Here is an 18,221-nt window from a genome sequence, read left to right as displayed (position 1 = left end):
CTGTTTGTTATATTCTATTTTCAAAAATTAAAGGATAATTTTATTAATATTATACTCTACTTGTAAATTAACACGCAACATATATGAAGACTTACAGGTATGTAGATGTTTTCATATAAAATTATTAATATTATTATTAAATAATTTAATATGTTTAATTAAATTATTATATAATAATTTTTAACTAATAATTAACTGTATGTAAATTTTTATTCTAAAATATATTCTACTAAATAAAAATAAATAAATTTTGGCGTGGTAATAAAAATATAATAATAATCCACAAATTCGTAACAGTAAAGAAAGCATAATTAATGCCATTAATATTATGCTAACAATGCACAAATCCATAACTATGAACAAAATCAGATTGATGGACCATGTTCCATTATTTTCTTATCCAATCATGACTTGATATAAAGTCCACGTGCTCCCAAGTCCCAACTGTCATTCTCATTTTTTCCCAAACAAAATTTCGACATCATCCTCCATTCCTCCTACTACTCCCCGCCATGGACAACGACAACCGCCGCGCTTCCCGCCGCACGGAAGTCCTCTCGAAGCACCTCCTCCCGCACCCTCTCACAACGACCGCCCTCCTCTCGACCTCCAACTGCCTCAGTTACTCTCCACCAGAGCTCTCCTCCTCCAACCCGGTCTCCTTCGACACTTCCCGGATGCGCGCTCTCCTCGACGGCCACAACCTCGACGACCGTGACTGGCTCTTCGGCCTCATCGTTCAGAGCCCTCTCTTCAATCGCCAAGAGCGCGGCGGCCGCGTCTTCGTCTCCGTCGACTATAACCACTCCATGGAGCAGCAGCGCGAGGAGACCATGCGCCGGATCGGTTACCTTCTCGATCGCGGCGTCTTTAGAGGTTGGCTCACCGGCGATGGCCCTCAAGAAGAGCTCAGGAAGCTGGCCCTTCATGAGGTCGTCTCCATGTACGATCACTCCCTCGCCGTCAAGATCGGTGTCCATATCTTCTTGTGGTATGTATATAATCTTCTTCGGAATGAAAATTCTGTTAGATATGTTAACCATTAAATTCATGACATGGTATGCTTCTATAACTTAAGTTCTGTAATTCGATATTGTGCCTCTGTCCAACCGCTTAAGTTTGAGATGAGTTTTTTAGACAAATTATCCGTAAATGATTAGTTTGATTTGATATTGTAATTTAGATTAAATTTTAAATAATTGTGATGAATTTTAAATCAAATTGCCTTCATTTGTGTTGGTATTAGACTAAGTTATTGTTTCTCCAATTTCATGGCTTAAGCATAAACTTAACTAGCAGTCATTTCTTTTTGTGAATGTGTGTGTGTGTGTTTAATGTGTTGTGAACATATTCAAAATTTATTTTCTCCTTCTACATTGTTGTTTGCTTGTTGTCCTTGGATGTAAGCAGGGGAGCTGACGAATTGACGAAGTAGGGTGGATAGGAACCTTTGGTTTTTCATTTTGGAGAGGGATAGAAACATAGCAGACTTTTTTATTTTTAGGTCACAAAGTCAATCACTTTGAACTCACTGAGAGGTTAAATAATCAATCAAGTAATTTTCATTTTTTTCTCACAAAAAGGATGTAATCACCTCTTCAAACAGATTTACCTGTTAATCTCTTTCTCGTAGAACATTGTATTCAACCAAAAGAGCATTTGATGGTCTTCCAGCATTACTAAATCAGAGCCTTGTTTTATTTTTTGTTTATCTTTTGGCAAGGATGTTATGAAAAAAAAAAAAAAGAAGCAAAAACAAAACATAAGAATGGATTTGTTGCTCATCACTCCACCTAGAATACTTGTACTCCAAAAATACCACATCATTTATAAACAATTTTGCTTGTTCCTCTTATGAGTGTTTGGTTTCAGGGGTGGGGCTGTAAAATTTCTTGGAACAAAGCGGCATCATGACAAGTGGTTGAGAGCTACTGAAAACTATGAGCTGAAGGGTTGTTTCGCTATGACTGAGTTGGGACATGGAAGTAATGTATGTGAAGGTTTCTCAATAAGTTTTGGGTTGAAAGCCCACATTCATTCATTCTATTCTGCTTTGCCTTTATCACTTCTATTAATTCTTTCCAAACTAATTTACACAGGTACGGGGAGTCGAAACAGTAACTACTTATGATTCGAGAACTGGAGAATTTGTCATCAATACTCCATGTGAATCGGCGCAGAAGTACTGGATTGGTGGTGCAGCAAATGTAAGGACTCATGACACTCAAATGGTCCTTTTTTTTAGGTCATTGTGAGTTTAATTTGCTGCTTTTGTCTTTCTTTTGTTTCAATTTTGTATGCATAAATTTAACATAGTTTCACTTTTATATGCAGCATGCAACACACACTATAGTCTTTTCACAGCTCTACATAAATGGAGGCAATCAAGGCGTGCATGCATTTATTTGCCCAATTAGGGATTCAAGTGGAAATGTATGCCCAAACGTCCGCATAGCTGAGTGTGGTCACAAAATTGGTTTAAATGGAGTTGATAATGGCCGTATCTGGTAATGTACACATTTTCAAACTGTTTTCAACCTGGAAATTAAAATTATTTATTTTTTTATTTAGTGAGTACACTAAATAGTTTTAGACATGCGACTTCAGGTTTGACAATGTAAGAATACCAAGAGAGAATTTGCTGAATTCCGTGGCTGATGTTTCACCAAGAGGTGAATATTTGAGTACCATAAAAAATGTAGATCAGGTGATAGTTACATCATCTCTCTTAATTATGTTTATGCTTTATAAGGTTCTCTTCATTCTGTCTATGCTTGTCTTTATTCTCCTTTAAAAAGCCTTTTTCCATTGGTGGGTCGCTACATGGATCAAAGACATCATTGCGTCATGTCCATTAGGATGCAACAGAGTTTTACATTGGCTGTCGCAAGCCTAACACAATCCTACATGGATGCAAAGACGTCATTGCGTTGTAGCCATGCATTAGGATGCGACAAAGTTTTATGTCAGGTGTCGTAGGCCTAACACAATCTTACATAGATTCAAAGATGTCTTTGCGTCGTAGCTATGCATTGGGATGCAACAAAGGTTTATATGAGCTGTCACAAGCCTGACACAACACACTTTGTCCGAGTTGTATGCTTTTCTTTTATTCACAATTGAAAAAAATTCCTCATGAGTTTTGTTATGTCATTACTGCTCCAGAGATTTGCAGCATTTTTAGCCCCTTTGACCTCTGGTCGTGTAACTATTGCCTCTAGTGCTGTTTACATCTCCAAGGTATTGATTTTCATCATTATTTTGTGGAATGATCACATTTTTCTCCCTTTTTTTTTTGCTCTGCATTTAACAGATTTATAACTAATGTATGTCACATATCTTTCCATTTATCAACTATTGATAGATTGGCTTATCCATTGCTATAAGATATGCATTGACAAGACGAGCCTTTTCTATGACACCAAACGGACCTGAAATTCTGTTGCTTGATTACCCAAGTCATCAGCGGCGTCTACTACCCTTACTTGCAAAGATGTAAGTCTTCTACTTATGGGCATTTCGGTATCTACTTGCTCTGACCACAAAATGATTCAAGCTTTCTAGGAACATGGAATTTAGGTATTGTGCTTTGGCCATGGGCATTTATCCCACATAACTTCGGCCAATGCCGTCTGGTGCATTTTTTTGTCAAGGCCGTGACTTACATAGTTATATTTTGATATTTTCAATATACATTCTACTGATATTTGGCCATATATATTCTGGAAGAAAACATTTGATTTAAAAGGAATAATGGATTTAAGGCATTAACGCGGGGTTAGTCAAAATGGTAAGTACTTTGTTCTGTCAACAAATGGTATTGGATTCAAGTCTTGGGAATATCAAAATAATTATATGAAAGAAGGTTTTTTTTCAGGGGAAAAAAGGACCTGAATATATAAACACCTGAGTTGTCACTACTATAGTTTGACTGTTGGAAGAAATGTAATGGACCTTAATTTACGTGTTTAAGTTTTTATGTTCATTTCATTACCCTTTTCTGCAGATATGCAATGAGTTTTGCTGCAATTGAGCTCAAAATGATGTATGTGAATAGAACACCCGAGTCAAACAAAGCAATCCATATTGTTTCAAGTGCTTATAAGGCTACTTTTACGTGGAATAATATGCGCACACTTCAGGTTTAGTACTGCTATTATAACTTGTTTGTTGGATTTATGCTACAGACCTGCCTAAGGTTTTTTGTTGTGTAAAATAGGAATGTCGTGAAGCCTGTGGAGGACAGGGCGTTAAAAGTGAAAATCGTATCGGTCCGTTCAAGGGCGAATTTGATGTGCATTCAACATTTGAAGGGGACAATAATGTTCTGATGCAGCAGGTAGGATGAATTTTTATGCTAAATATATAAGTAAGCACGACGTTCACCTAAAACAGAGTTGATCGCAATGAGATAATTAAACCTCACAATATAATATAACATTTAATTTGATTTTCTTAACAGCTTGGGTAAAAATATAGGAACAATGTGTACTTCTGTAAGGTCCAACACTGAAAAATAAAGGCCACCTTCAAGAGAGAAAAAACGTACTTTCTACTTAATGTGAACTTGTCATTAGTTTCTGAATCTAGTATTTGAGTCTTTTATATCAAGTTCTTAGAAATTGATAACGCCATTTTTTTTGTCTATTTACTCATGTTCTGGTGAAAAGGTATCAGTAGGTGTGGTTTGTCACCCAGTAAATTTTACATGCGTTATTTTATTAGAGATTTGAAATACATGAAATGATTCAGTGTCCAAATTTACACACTTCTAATATTTGATGTCAGATTAGCAAGGCGCTCCTTGGAGAATTCATTGTGTGTCAGACTAAGAAGAAGCCATTTAGAGGTTTGGGGTTAGAACACATGAACAACCCTGCACCTGTCCTCCCGTCTCAGTTAACGAGTTCTATTCTCATGAGCAGTGAATTTCAGGTAATTATTCGACTGAAACTGTCGATAATTTAGATGAACCAGCATAAGCTTCTCTTTGTCTCTTACCTTTTTAAATTATACAGCTTGATCTCTTCCACCTAAGAGAGCGAGATCTATTGAGACGCTTTGCTGCGGAGGTTTCACAATATCAAACTCAGGGGGAAAGCAAAGAGTCTGCCTTTAATCTAGTGAGTTCTCTACCATGTCTTGTTAATCATTCTTTCATTGATTCACTTCCTTACAGTTTGTAAGTTCTACTAGAGCTATCAAGTCGCAGAGGACTTAGGCAGAGCTTTCTCCGAACGCGCAATACTGAAAACCTTCATCGAGGTCGAGTCAAAGGTGCCGGCTGGTTCATTGAAGGTAAATCTTCTTTACTCATGACAATTTTTTTTTTTCCTTTTAGGTTTCTGAGAAAGAGAACTGAAGGATCCATTTAACTTCTGTATTTTCCTCTTCTGTAGGATGTCTTGGGTCTGTTGAGGTCGTTATATGCCTTGATTTCTGTGGATGAAGATTCTGCTTTTCTTCGCTATGGATACTTGTCAACTGAGAATGCTGCTGCAGTGCGGAAAGAAGTGCCGAAACTGTGTACTGAACTTCGACCGCACGCATTCGCCTTGGTCAGTTCCTTCGGTATTCCCGATGCCTTCTTGAGTCCTATTGCGTTCGACTGGGTTGGTTCGAATGCATGGTCCTCTGCTCAACACTAGTTGTGGATGCAAATTTCTTCATATGGTTTGTGGCAAAAGGGTAAGTTATACAGTTATACTGCACACTTTGATACTGGATATGATCAAATTAACTTTTCTTGTCTCCTAAGAAAATGTGAGTAATATTCTTACTTACTGTTACTAAAAGACCTGCAATATTTGAATTGCTGCCAAATAATTTGTACATGGTTCCCAAGTGGGATCCATTAATAAAGTAACACTGTTATATTTAGAAAAATGATAATTTCACTCCCATATTTTCCAATGCCCCTTTACATAATGAATTTTTTTTATATTGTATATATACATGAATTTATAAAAAAAATGATATTTTTAAAACAAAAATGGCAATATTCCTTCCTTTTTCTATTGTATATATTGTTTTTGTTAGATTGCTTTCCACAAAGAAAGAGAGAATTTTTGGGACAATAATTTTTTGGTTTTGCATTTCTTGCACACGGTACAAACTAATGACGGATTTTGAAATTCGTTACACCGATCCGGTTAAAAATGACCTAGGTTTTTTTTCCGTAGTTTTTGGTTCCACAACTTATTTCTTTTAAAATTAGTGTGGCAATGATTATTAATTGTCTGCACTGGATGTGGACGGTGGTTGCCCGCAGTTAGTGACGGTGGTTGTGGGTGGTGGATGTCGGCATGCAATAGTTAAACTAACTAAAATTGCTTTTTAATTAACTACTTTGAGTGTTGAATTAGTTTAGATAAAAATATAATATTTGTAATTATTAAAAAAAGAAAGTTCTAAAAAGGAATTAGGCCTACTTATATCTAGGTTATATTTGTAGTGTTGTCAAACACTTGTGGTTGGTTGTCTTGTGAGGTTAAATCTAACGCAGTGAACTCGTGATCTTTATCTTGGAAATTGTAAGGCTAATATAAAATCATAATGGAAAAGTAAAATCGTGAAACTGAAAGGAAACAAATAAACAATACTTAAAAATTGTAACTTGATGTCATTTCTCACTCAAATTAAAATTTGAAAAAGTATATCCTAGAAAGAGATTGGATTCCAGATCCATAGGATGGACAACAACAAAAGTTGAAGAATTCAGGAGTTTAGAACAGAACATACTTAGAGAAATTCTTCACATACAAGCATTTTTTTATACAAGATTTTTATACAAGTCTTTACAAGTTATTATATTAACGCGCTTAAACGTTACTATACGTTCTTCTTCCTCTTCCTCTTCTTCTTTTCTTTCGTTTCTTGCTTTCTCTTTTTCCTTCTTCAACCGTTACTGCACAATTTCACTACACCGTCTTCTTCTTCTTCTTGCTACACATTTTTCTTCCTCTTCCTCCTTTTCTTCTTCTTCTTTTCTTTCGTTTTTTGCCTTCTCTTTCTCCTTCTTCATTTACGTGCTTTTCTCTTTGTTTTCTTTTTTCGTTATTCTTGATTTCCATTATTTTTTGATATCAAGCTCTGAAATCGTTTTTGAAGAAGAAGAAGTAGCAGAAGATGAGGAGGAGAAAGAGAAAGAATTCTGAATTATGCATAAGGTGTCCTTTGGGTGTATTTCTGTAATCGTTTGGGTGTATTTCTGTAATCGTTTGGGTGTATTTCTGAAGTTCCATTATTTTCAAAACGATTTCAAAACTTGATTTTAGAAACCATGAAAATCGAAAAAAAAGAAGCAAGAATACCAGTAATAAACGCAAGTAAAACAACTAATGAAAAGGCAAAGAGAATAACAAAGAAATATCGTTTGGGTGAATTCCTGTAACCGTTTGGGTGTATTTTTGTAATCGTTTGGGTGTATTTCTGTAATCGTTTGGGTGTATTTCTGAAGTTCCATTATTTTCAAAACGATTTCAAAGCTTGATTTCAGAAACCATGAAAATAAAAAAAAAGAAGCAAGAATACCAGTAATAAACGCAAGTAAAACAACTAATGAAAAGGCAAAGAGAATAACGATGAAATATCGTTTGGGTGTATTTCTATAATCGTTTGGGTGTATTTCTGTAATCGTTTGGGTGTATTTCTGAAGTTCCATTATCTTCAAAACGATTTCAAAGCTTGATTTCAGAAACCATGAAAATCGAAAAAAAAAGGAAGCAAGAATACCAGTAATAAACGCAAGTAAAACAATTAATGAAAAGGCAAAGAGAATAAGGAAGAAATACATGGAGGAAGAGGAAGAGGAAGAGGAAGAGGAAGAGGAAGATAATCCACGGTGAGTGTAGTGCTTTGGAAACTGAATAACGCATTAAAAGACCCTAATGTATAACAACTTGTAAAACTTGTAAGTCAAAAAGACTTGTATGTGTAGCAAGCCTCATATGTTAATATGTATGTTATATGCTATAGCAGAGCAGATTCAAAACTTAACAAAGCAGATTAAAAAAAGAGTAAAATTTCTTTCCGGTCCTTAACCATTTATGAAAAGGATCTGACACCTCTAACCATTAGAAAATAATAACACGATCCTTATCCATTTTCTCCGTGGGACCAAAAGGCTTTTCTGACGTCGTCTGGTTATTAGACTCTTCCGGTTACTTTTTATCTAAAAACTGACAAGAAGGTCCTTTTGGTCACACAGAGAGAATAGATAAGTACCGCGTTATTATTTTTGAATGGTTAGAGAGGGACAGATCTTTTTCATAAATGATCGGAGAGGAGTTTTACTCATTAAAAAATAATAGAGCAAACTCAAAGCAGATTCAAGGATGACAAAGCAAATGAAAGCACAAGCACAACAGACCAGACAGTAGAGGGAGAATAGAGGAGACTTACGGCTTACCTACACTGCTGCTCCGGCGACGGCGAGAGAAGAGAGGGTTGAGGGGAGGGATCGAGAGAGAGAGAGAGAGAGAGAGAGAGAGAGAGAGAGAGAGAGAGAGAGAGAGAGAGAGAGAGAGAGAGAGAGAGAGAGAGAGAGAGAGAGAGAGAGAGTCGCCCACCAACTATCCACCACCACCAGCAGCAGCACCCTGCACCCAGACTCCAATGTCGGATTTGAGAGGTAGAGAACCAGAGAGATTGACGGAGAGAGCAGAGACGCGAAAATAGGGTGCCTACTGCCTTTCATCTTTCTTCAACGCCGATTGGCCTTTAGTGTGTGCGTCGGGTTTCGTTTCTAGGTCAGGGAACAAACCTCCTGGATTAGTCTTCTCTCTCGGACGCGCGAGAGAAACTCCTCCAACGCGAACATCCAAACCGGAACGGACACGGGTGCAGAATCGCAAAAAACGCGCCATTTTACAACTTGAGTCGCGATTCTAACTGCATTTACGGTACACTTGTGCTACCCTCCCAAACTTTTCCCGTAATATAACGAAGATTTTACAATGGTCTACTTCACCTAAAGATATTTCTTTTTTATCATTAGATAATAACTATGAAATACGGACACTTCTCGGATCCGTATGTCGGACATATTTTGGACACGACACTCACAGACATTCGTCCGACATGTGTGTTTACTGTGTCCAACTGTGTCTTACTAAAAAATAAAAAATTCTTTTCTGGACACACCTGAACACACCTAAATACCATCACGTGTTAGCGTATCTAGTCTTATTCTTAGCATATATTCTTAAAATAAATTTAGATATAGTATAAATTATTATTTATTAAAATAAAAAATATTTTAAATACTTGATATAATTAAAATAAGACATTAAAAATAATTAACAATTTTAATTTTTATTTTAATATCAATAAAATATCAAAATATCATTATAATTTATTTAAAAAATACTTTATATTTTATATATATATACGTGTCTCCGTGTCATGCAAGATTTTAAAATTTACGTGTCGACGTGTCTCGTATCGTATCGTGTCCCGTGTCAATGTCAATGTCTGCGCATCATACGATAATAAATTGTAAACTTAATTTTAATGTTATAGAAATATTTTTTTTTTTAAAATATCACTAAACAAATAAACTTTTAATATAAGGATCTTTCTAAAAAGAACTTTTAACATCTTCTATTCATTTGAATAGGCGCCTAATTAATTATCCTCAGAAAAGTATTTACATCGCATTATTGAACTAAGCCACCTCAACTTTTCTGTGCCTTATTGGGTGTCCAAGAGTTCAACTAACTCATCGACAAGCTCCAATAAAAGTAATAAACCTCACTCAAATCAGCAACTCCTATGTGATGCCATGGACTCACATTCACTGAAAATAGCAATGTATCCATGGCTAGCCCTTGGTCACCAAACCGCATTTCTTCACCTATGCAACAAGTTAGCCAAAACAGGCCACAGGATCACGTTCTTTGCGCTCAAAACTGCACAATCCAAGTTAGTTCCTTTCAATCTCCATCCAGATCTTATCACATTCGTTGCCGTCGCCGTCGCCATTCCCCACGTGGAAGGCCTTCCACCGAACGCAGAAACCACTTCAGACGTTCCTTACCCTCTGCACTCACTCATCATGACAGCAATGGACTTAACCCAACTCCCAAGGCGACATAGAAGTTCATCTTTCCCAGAGTAAACCTGATCTTGCTTTCTATGATTTCACTCATTCGATGCCGTCACTGGCAAGGCATTTAGGAATCAAAGCTTTTCACTTTCCACTGCCAGTTCTGTGATGGTGGTACACTCTCGTTCCAGAAAGGTAAGTAACAATTAACAGTTTATAAGAAAATTAAGTATACCGGTGAATGATAATTTTTAACGGTTGATTTTAATTATAAAAAATATATATATAATATATATAATTGATATTAATGATTAAAATTTATTGAAATAGCAATGTATCAATATATTTAAAAGTTTTTCTAACTTATATAGTCTAAAATATCCTGTCATTAATTAGCAAAAGGTTAGTTTTATATTTTAAAAGAGTAAAAAAATGTTTTGCCTTATTATAAAGTATATTATTAGAAATGAAGTAATGTATATTTCAGTTTTTAAATTCGGTAGAAAAATCTTAGCAGAGAAAGAATATGTACTCCGTACTCAGAGAGAATGAGAGAAAGAGAGAGCAGAAGCGAGCGTTTGAGGGTGAAACACAAGAAGTGTAAGAACCAGATTTTCACGAATAAAATCATTTAAATGTCCAAATTAAATTCTGAAAAGTTAGGATGAGAATTTGGGGATTTAAATATGATTTTTGGACTCAGTAGGTCCTTCCGAGTCAGAAAATGTGTTTTTTTTGTGAAAAATCGTGAAAAACCACAAATCGGCAGTTGAACTGGTTGAACCGGTTCAAGTCTGTTCAGTACTGCGGGAGAAAAAGTGAAAACAGTAAAAAACCTTAGAAAAGCATTAGAAATGAAAAACCGGGTGTTGATTTTAAAGGTTTGGCCCAACGGACTAAAAATGTTAAGGGGTTAGACCGGGTCCAAGCCCAACATATATAAGTTTCATTTAATGAACCCAAACACCCATAACACACTCAAACACACCCACAACCAGCTGAGAAGAGAAGAAGAGAACTCCATTATCACTATTCACTTCCAACTTCTCAAGCTCATATCTTGAGCTACGGAGCTCCGATCGCCGCACCATTTGCGGCCACGCGTTCCTTGTGAAGAGCTCTATAAGACTCATATAAGAAACTGGTAAGTAAAGCTCGAAATCTATTCAGTTCTTTTCCTCAAAATTTCAGGTATTTAGGGCTTTTGGGTTAAGTGAGTTTTTGTGATTTTGGATGTTTAGGTTCACTCTAATCCTTGCTTAGCATTGGGTTTTGGCTTTCAAAGCTATTGGAAAAGGTAAGAGATATTAAACCCTTGTGAGATTATGTTTATGTGGAACCCTAAGTTAATTTGTGGTGATTTATATGTATATAGCTCGATTATTGTGAGTTTGGGAGCTATTGGAACATATTGGTGCTTGTTGAAGTGGAATTGAAAGCTTGGTTTGGAGTTGAGAGCTTGCTTGTGCTCATTTTAGGTTTTAGTGCATACAGGGAATCGGCCAAGGTATGGTTTCGGTTTCCTCTATGTAGTATATAATATTCATGGACACTTAGGCTAGTGACCCATAGGATATGTTTGAATTAAAAGTGGTTGATGAGTGTTGAATGTTGTTGTACTTTGATTTATGATGAATTGATGGTTGTTGAGTTTGATTATGATGATTGATAATGATATGATGAGGATGAATGAGTTGTGAAGTTGAGAGGTGAATTGTGTTGATATATATGATATTGATGTTGATGAATTGGTAATGTAGTTGGAAATTGTTAATGAGGTTTGATGTATGTGATATATTGATGTTGAGGTTGTGGATGAGGAAAGGTGAAGGAAAATGTGGTAAGTTTAGTGTAATGTGACATAAAGGGTGATATTTGATAAAAATTAGAGTTTGGGATGGTTTGGTATTGTTTTGGTTGGTTTGAGATATGAAAGTTGAAAAAATTAGTCATTTGGGAACTTTTGGTAAAACTAGATTTTTGGTGAACTTTGTTTGATCATAACTTTTGCCTTGGTTTTCAAAATCGATGAAACTTATCTAGAATTAAAGACCTTTGAAAATCCTTTTAATCGATATAAAGTTTGTGAAATTTGGAATTATGTAGAGGAAGTTATGATCATTCAAAGTTGGTGTTGAAAATCTGAAATTCTGTAGAGTTACAGAATTCTGTGTTTTCTGGTATGTGTGCACGCACAGCCGTGTGCGGACGCATATCTCTGCAAAAATTTCAACTTGTGCGCACGCACAGACCTATGCGAACGCACACGCAGAGGCAGGCAGTCTGCTTGCAGCGTTAGCACAGCTTGTGCGCACACACACCAATCAGAAATTACAACCTGTGGGTACGCACACCCATGTGCGCACGCACACGTTGGGGAGGTCAGTCTGTTGGGGACGCTGGCACAGGTTGTGCGAGTGAATAGATGATGAACGGATAATTTATACCCTTTTTGGCATTGTTTTTACATAGTTTTTAGTATGTTTTAGTTACTTTTTATTATATTTTTATTAGATTTTATTCAAAAATCACATTTCAGGACTTTAATACGAGTTTGTGTGTTTCTCTATGATTTCAGGTATTTTCTGGCTGAAATTGAGAGACTTGAGCAAAAATCTGATTTATAGGCTGAAAAAGGACTGCAGACGCTGTTGGATTCTGACCTCTCTGCACTCGAAGTGAATTTTCTGGAGCTACAGAAGCCCAATTTGTGAGCTCTCAATTGCTTTGGAAAGTAGACATTCTGGGCTTTCCAGCAATATATAATAGTCCATACTTTTCCCGAGATTTGATGGCCCAAACTGGCGTTCAAATTCAGCCAAAAATATCTTGGCGTAAAACGCCCAAACTGGCACCAGAATTGGAGTTAAACGCCCAAACTGGCACCAAAGCTGGCGTTTAACTCCAGGAAAAGCCTAAGCACGAAAAAGCTTCAATGCTCAGCCAAAGCACACATCAAGTGGGCCCCGGAAGTGGATTTCTGTACTATTTGCACTTAGTTACTCATTTTCTATAAACCCAGGTTACTAGTTTAGTATAAAAACTACTTTTAGAGATTTATTCTAGAGACTTTTACCATCTTATGCTATTGTACACGTTTGGAGGCTGGCCTCACGGCCATGCCTATACCTTTTTCATTTATGTATTTTCTATGGTGGAGTTTCTACACCCCATAGATTAAGGTGTGGAGCTCTACTATTCTTCATGATGAATTAATGTAAGTACTATTATTTTTCTATTCAATTCATGCCTACTTCTTCTCCAAGATATACTCTCGTTCTTAATATAGTTAAGTTAGAATGAAGTGGTGACCCGTGACAATCACCCAATCTTTGTTACTCGCTTAGCCAAGATCGCGTGCCTGACAACCACAAAGCGGTCTACATGATGTTCAACGTAGTCATTGGACGAAAGCTGGAGTATACATTCTTGGATATCTAATACACGGACCGAGTCCGTGAGATTAGTATCTTCGTGGTATAGGCTAGAACCATTGGCAGCATTCTTGAGATCCGAAAAGTCTAAACCTTATCTGTGGTATTCCGAGTAGGATCTGGGAAGGGATGACTGTGACGAGCTTCAAACTTGCGAATGTTGGGCGCTGATGAACGGATAATTTATACGCTTTTTGGCATTATTTTTAGTATATTTTTAGTAGGATCTAGTTACTTTTAGGGATGTTTTCATTAGTTTTTATGTTAAATTCACATTTCTGGACTTTACTATGAGTTTGTGTATTTTTTTGTGATTTCAGGTATTTTCTGGCTGAAATTGAGGGACTTGAGCAAAAATCAGATTCAGAGGTAGAAGAAGGACTGCTGATGCTGTTGGATTCTGACCTCTCTGCACTTAAAGTGGATTCTCTGGAGCTACAAAACTCAAAATGGCACACTTCCAATTGCGTTGGAAAGTAGACATCCAGGGCTTTCCAGCAATATATAATAATTCATACTTTGGCCGAGTTTAGATGACGCAAAAGGGCGTTGAATGCCAGTTCTATGCTGTAGTCTGGAGTTAAACGCCAGAAACACGTTACAACTTGGCGTTCAACTCCAAAATAAGCCTCTGCATGTGTAAACTTCAAGCTCAGCCCAAGCACACACCAAGTGGGCACCGGAAGTGGATTTATGCATCAATTACTTACTTCTGTAAACCCTAGTAGCTAGTTTAGTATAAATAGGACTTTTTACTATTGTATTAGACATCTTATGATTTTTAGTTCTACTTTGGATCATATTGATCACGTTTGGGGGCTGGCCATTCGGCCATGCCTGAACCTTCATCACTTATGTATTTTCAACGGTAGAGTTTCTACACACCATAGATTAAGGTGTGGAGCTCTGCTGTTCCTCATGAATTAATACAAAGTACTACTGTTTTTCTATTCAATTCAACTTATTCCGCTTCTAAGATATCCATTCACACTTCAACATGAATGTGATGATCGTGACAGTCATCATCATTCCCTATGAACACGTGCCTGACAACCACTTCCGTTCTACCTTAGATTGAATGAGTATCTCTTGGATTCCTTAATCAGAATCTTCGTGGTATAAGTTAGAACCCATGGATGGCCATTCCCGAGATCTGGAAAGTCTAAACCTTGTCTGTGGTATTCCGAGTAGGATCTGGGAAGGGATGGCTGTGACGAGCTTCAAACTTGCGAGTGCTGGGCGTAGTGACAGACGCAAAAGGATCAATGGATCCTATTCCAGTATGATCGAGAACCGACAGATGATTAGCCATGCAGTGACAGCGCATTGGACCATTTTTACTGAGAGGGCAGGATGTAGCCATTGACAACGGTGATGCCTAACATACAGCTTGCCATGGAAAGGAGTAGGATTGATTGGATGAAGACAACAGGAAAGCAGAGGTTCAGAGAAATGAAAGCATCTCTATACGCTTATCTAAAATTCTCACCAATGAATTACATAAGTATTTCTATCTTTATTTTCTATTTATTTATTATTATTATTATTCGAAAACTCCATAACCATTTGATATCTGCCTGACTGAGATTTACAAGGTGACCATAGCTTGCTTCAAGCCGACAATCTCCGTGGGATCGACCCTTACTCACGTAAGGTTTTATTACTTGGACGACCCAGTGCACTTGCTGGTTAGTTGTATCGAAGTTGTGACAAATTTTGAATTAAGATTAGAGCACCAAGTTTTTGGAGCCATTACCAGGGATCACAATTTCGTGCACCAAGTTTTTGGCGCCGTTGCCGGGGATTGTTCGAGTTTGGACAACTGACGGTTCATCTTGTTGCTCAGATTAGGTAATTTTCTTTTTGTTTTATTTTCAAAAAAAAATTTTTTTTCTTCAAAAATCTTTCAAAAAATTTTTCCTTTTGTTTTCGAAAATTATTTCAGAATTTTTAAGAATGAATTCTAGAGTTTCATGAAACATGTAGAAGCTTGGCTGGCTGTAGAGCCACGTCTAAATTCATTTGGACTGAGGTTTCCAAGTCATAATTACAAGAGCAAGCTAGTTGTTGCTAATAAAATTTGTTATTGTATGGCTGATTTATATCCTAAAGCTGGCTGGCTATTAAGCCATGTCTAACCCTTGGATTGGAGCTTTAGGCTAATATTGAAAGATTCCTGGAATTCTTATTAAAAATTTTTGAATTTCTTATTTTCTTTTTCCTATATGTTTTTCGAAAAAATATACAAAAATCCAAAAAAATTAATAAAATAAAAAAATCAAAAATATTTTGTGTTTCTTGTTTGAGTGTTGAGTCAATTTTTAAGTTTGGTGTCAATTATATTTTTTCTAAAAATTTATGCATTTTTCGAAAATTCATGCATTCATAGTGTTCTTCATGATCTTCAAGTTGTTCTTGGTAAGTCTTCTTGTTTGATCTTGATCTTTTCTTATTTTGTGTCTTTTTTTTTATTTTTCATATGCATTCTTGCATTCATAGTGTCTATGCATGAAAAATTTCTAAGTTTGGTGTCTTGCATGTTTTCTTTTCTTGAAAATTTTTCAAAAATAAGTTCTTGATGTTCATCTTGACATTCAAAGTGTTCTTGGTATTCATCTTGACATTCATAGTGTTCTTGCATGCATTGTGTGTTTTGATTCATAATTTTTATGTTATGAGTCTTTTTCATGTTTTTCTCTTTCATCATTAAAAATTCAAAAATAAAAAATATCTTTCCCTTTTTCACTCATAAATTTCGAAAATTTGGATTCACTTTTTCAAAAATTTTTAAAATCTAGTTGTTTTTATGAGTCAAATCAAATTTTCAATTTAAAAATCTTATCTTTTTCAAAAATAAAATCTTTTTCATTTCTCTTATTTATTTTTGAAAATTTTGAAAATATTTTTCAAAAATCTTTTTTTAATTTTATTTCATAATTTTCGAAAATATCATCAAAAATTAATGTTTTGATTCAAAAATTTCAAGTTTGTTACTTGCTTGTTAAGAAAGATTCAAACTTTAAGTTCTAGAATCATATCTTGTGATTACTTGTGAGTCAAGTCATTAATTTTGATTTTTAAAATCAAATCTTTTTCAAAACTAATTTTAATCATATCTTTCTATCATATCTTTTTAAATCATATTTTTTTTCAAAAATTTGATTTTAAAATATCTTTTCTAACTTCTTATCTTCTTATCTTTTCAAAATTGATTTTCAAATCTTTTCTCAACTAACTAATTGATTTTTTGTTTGTTTCTTATCTTTTTCAAAACCACCTAACTAATTTTCCCTCTCTAATTTTCGAAAATTATCTCCCTCCTTTTTCAAAATTCTTTTAATTAGCTAATTGTTTTAAATTTTGATTCTAATTTTATTCCCCCTTTAATTTTTGAAAATCACTAACTCTTTTTCAAAAATTATTTTCGAAAACTTCTCTCTCTCATCTTCTTCTATTTATTTAATTACTTACTAACACTTCTCTTCATCTCATATCTCTGCTCTCCTCACCCTTGTGTTTGGATTCTCCTCCCTTCTCTTTCCTTACATTACATTCTTTTCTTCTTCTACTCACACAAAGGAATCTCTATATTGTGACATAGAGGATTTCATATTTTCTTTGTTATTCCCTTCTTTGTCATATGAGCAGGAGCAAGGACAAGAACATTTTTGTTGAAGCAGATCCTGAACCTGAAAGGACTCTGAAGAGGAAACTAAGAGAAGCTAAAATACAACAATCCAGAGACAATCTTACAGGAATTTTCAAACAGGAAGATGAGATGGCAGCCGAAAATAATAATAATGCAAGGAGGATGCTTGGTGACTTTACTGCACCTAATTCCAATTTACATGGAAGAAGCATCTCCATTCCTGCCATTGGAGCAAACAATTTTGAGCTTAAACCTCAATTAGTTTCTCTGATGCAATAAAACTGCAAGTTTCATGGACTTCCATCTGAAGATCCCTTTCAGTTTTTAACTGAATTCTTGCAGATATGTGACACTGTTAAGACTAATGGAGTAGATCCTGAAGTCTACAGGCTCATGCTTTTTCCGTTTGCTGTAAGAGACAGAGCTAGAATATGGTTGGATTCTCAACCTAAAGATAGCCTGAACTCTTGGGATAAGCTGGTCACGGCTTTCTTAGCCAAGTTTTTCCCTCCTCAAAAGCTTAGTAAGCTTAGAGTGGATGTTCAAACCTTCAGACAGAAGGAAGGTGAATCCCTCTATGAAGCTTGGGAGAGATACAAGCAACTGACCAAAAAGTGTCCTTCTGACATGCTTTCAGAATGGACCATCCTGGATATATTCTATGATGGTCTGTCTGAATTAGCTAAGATGTCATTGGATACTTCTGCAGGTGGATCCATTCACCTAAAGAAAATGCCTGCAGAAGCTCAAGAACTCATTGACATAGTTGCTAATAACCAGTTCATGTACACTTCTGAAAGGAATCCTGTGAATAATGGGACGCCTATGAAGAAGGGAGTTTTTGAAATTGATACTCTGAATGCTATATTGGCTCAGAATAAACTATTGACTCAGCAAGTCAATATGATTTCTCAGAGTCTGAATAGAATGCAAGCTGCATCCAACAATACTCAAGAGGCATCTTCTGAAGAAGAAGCTTATGATCCTAAGAACCCTGCAATAGCAGAGGTAAATTATATGGGTGAACCTTATGGAAACACCTATAATCTCTCATGGAGAAATCATCCAAATCTCTCATGGAAGGATCAAC

The 18,221-nt window shown here is 35.9% G+C and overlaps 1 protein-coding gene and 1 non-coding gene across 2 annotated transcripts; one reads left to right on the top strand and one right to left on the bottom strand.

The window, feature by feature from the left end:
• Positions 1 to 337: 337 nt before the first annotated feature.
• On the top strand, positions 338 to 5,886 carry LOC112737736 (acyl-coenzyme A oxidase 3, peroxisomal). Its single transcript, XM_025787796.3, has 13 exons — positions 338 to 991; positions 1,873 to 1,990; positions 2,100 to 2,207; positions 2,335 to 2,507; positions 2,608 to 2,707; positions 3,166 to 3,240; positions 3,365 to 3,495; positions 4,007 to 4,142; positions 4,220 to 4,339; positions 4,789 to 4,935; positions 5,019 to 5,123; positions 5,197 to 5,298; positions 5,400 to 5,886. The coding sequence occupies exons 1-13, from the start codon at positions 513 to 515 to the stop codon at positions 5,646 to 5,648; spliced, it is 2,043 nt and encodes a 680-aa protein (XP_025643581.1). The 5' UTR covers positions 338 to 512; the 3' UTR covers positions 5,649 to 5,886.
• An 11,770-nt stretch (positions 5,887 to 17,656) lies between these two features.
• On the bottom strand, positions 17,657 to 17,764 carry LOC112738713 (small nucleolar RNA R71). The gene has a single exon (XR_003169656.1). It is a non-coding gene; the product is annotated as a small nucleolar RNA R71 (small nucleolar RNA).
• Between the last annotated feature and the right edge of the window lie 457 nt (positions 17,765 to 18,221).

This window comes from Arachis hypogaea, chromosome 13 (assembly GCF_003086295.3).
Source record: "Arachis hypogaea cultivar Tifrunner chromosome 13, arahy.Tifrunner.gnm2.J5K5, whole genome shotgun sequence".
In the NCBI taxonomy this organism is placed as follows: domain Eukaryota; kingdom Viridiplantae; phylum Streptophyta; class Magnoliopsida; order Fabales; family Fabaceae; genus Arachis; species Arachis hypogaea.
This window is presented reverse-complemented; position numbering and strand designations above follow the sequence as displayed.

Coding starts and splice junctions, on each gene's coding strand:
- LOC112737736 (XM_025787796.3), top strand. CDS start 513: ATGGACAACGACAACCGCCGCGCTTCCCGCCGCACGGAAGTCCTCTCG. Junction 2,708..3,165: donor CCATAAAAAATGTAGATCAG/GTGATAGTTACA, acceptor TTACTGCTCCAG/AGATTTGCAGCATTTTTAGC. Junction 4,340..4,788: donor ATAATGTTCTGATGCAGCAG/GTAGGATGAATT, acceptor ATTTGATGTCAG/ATTAGCAAGGCGCTCCTTGG.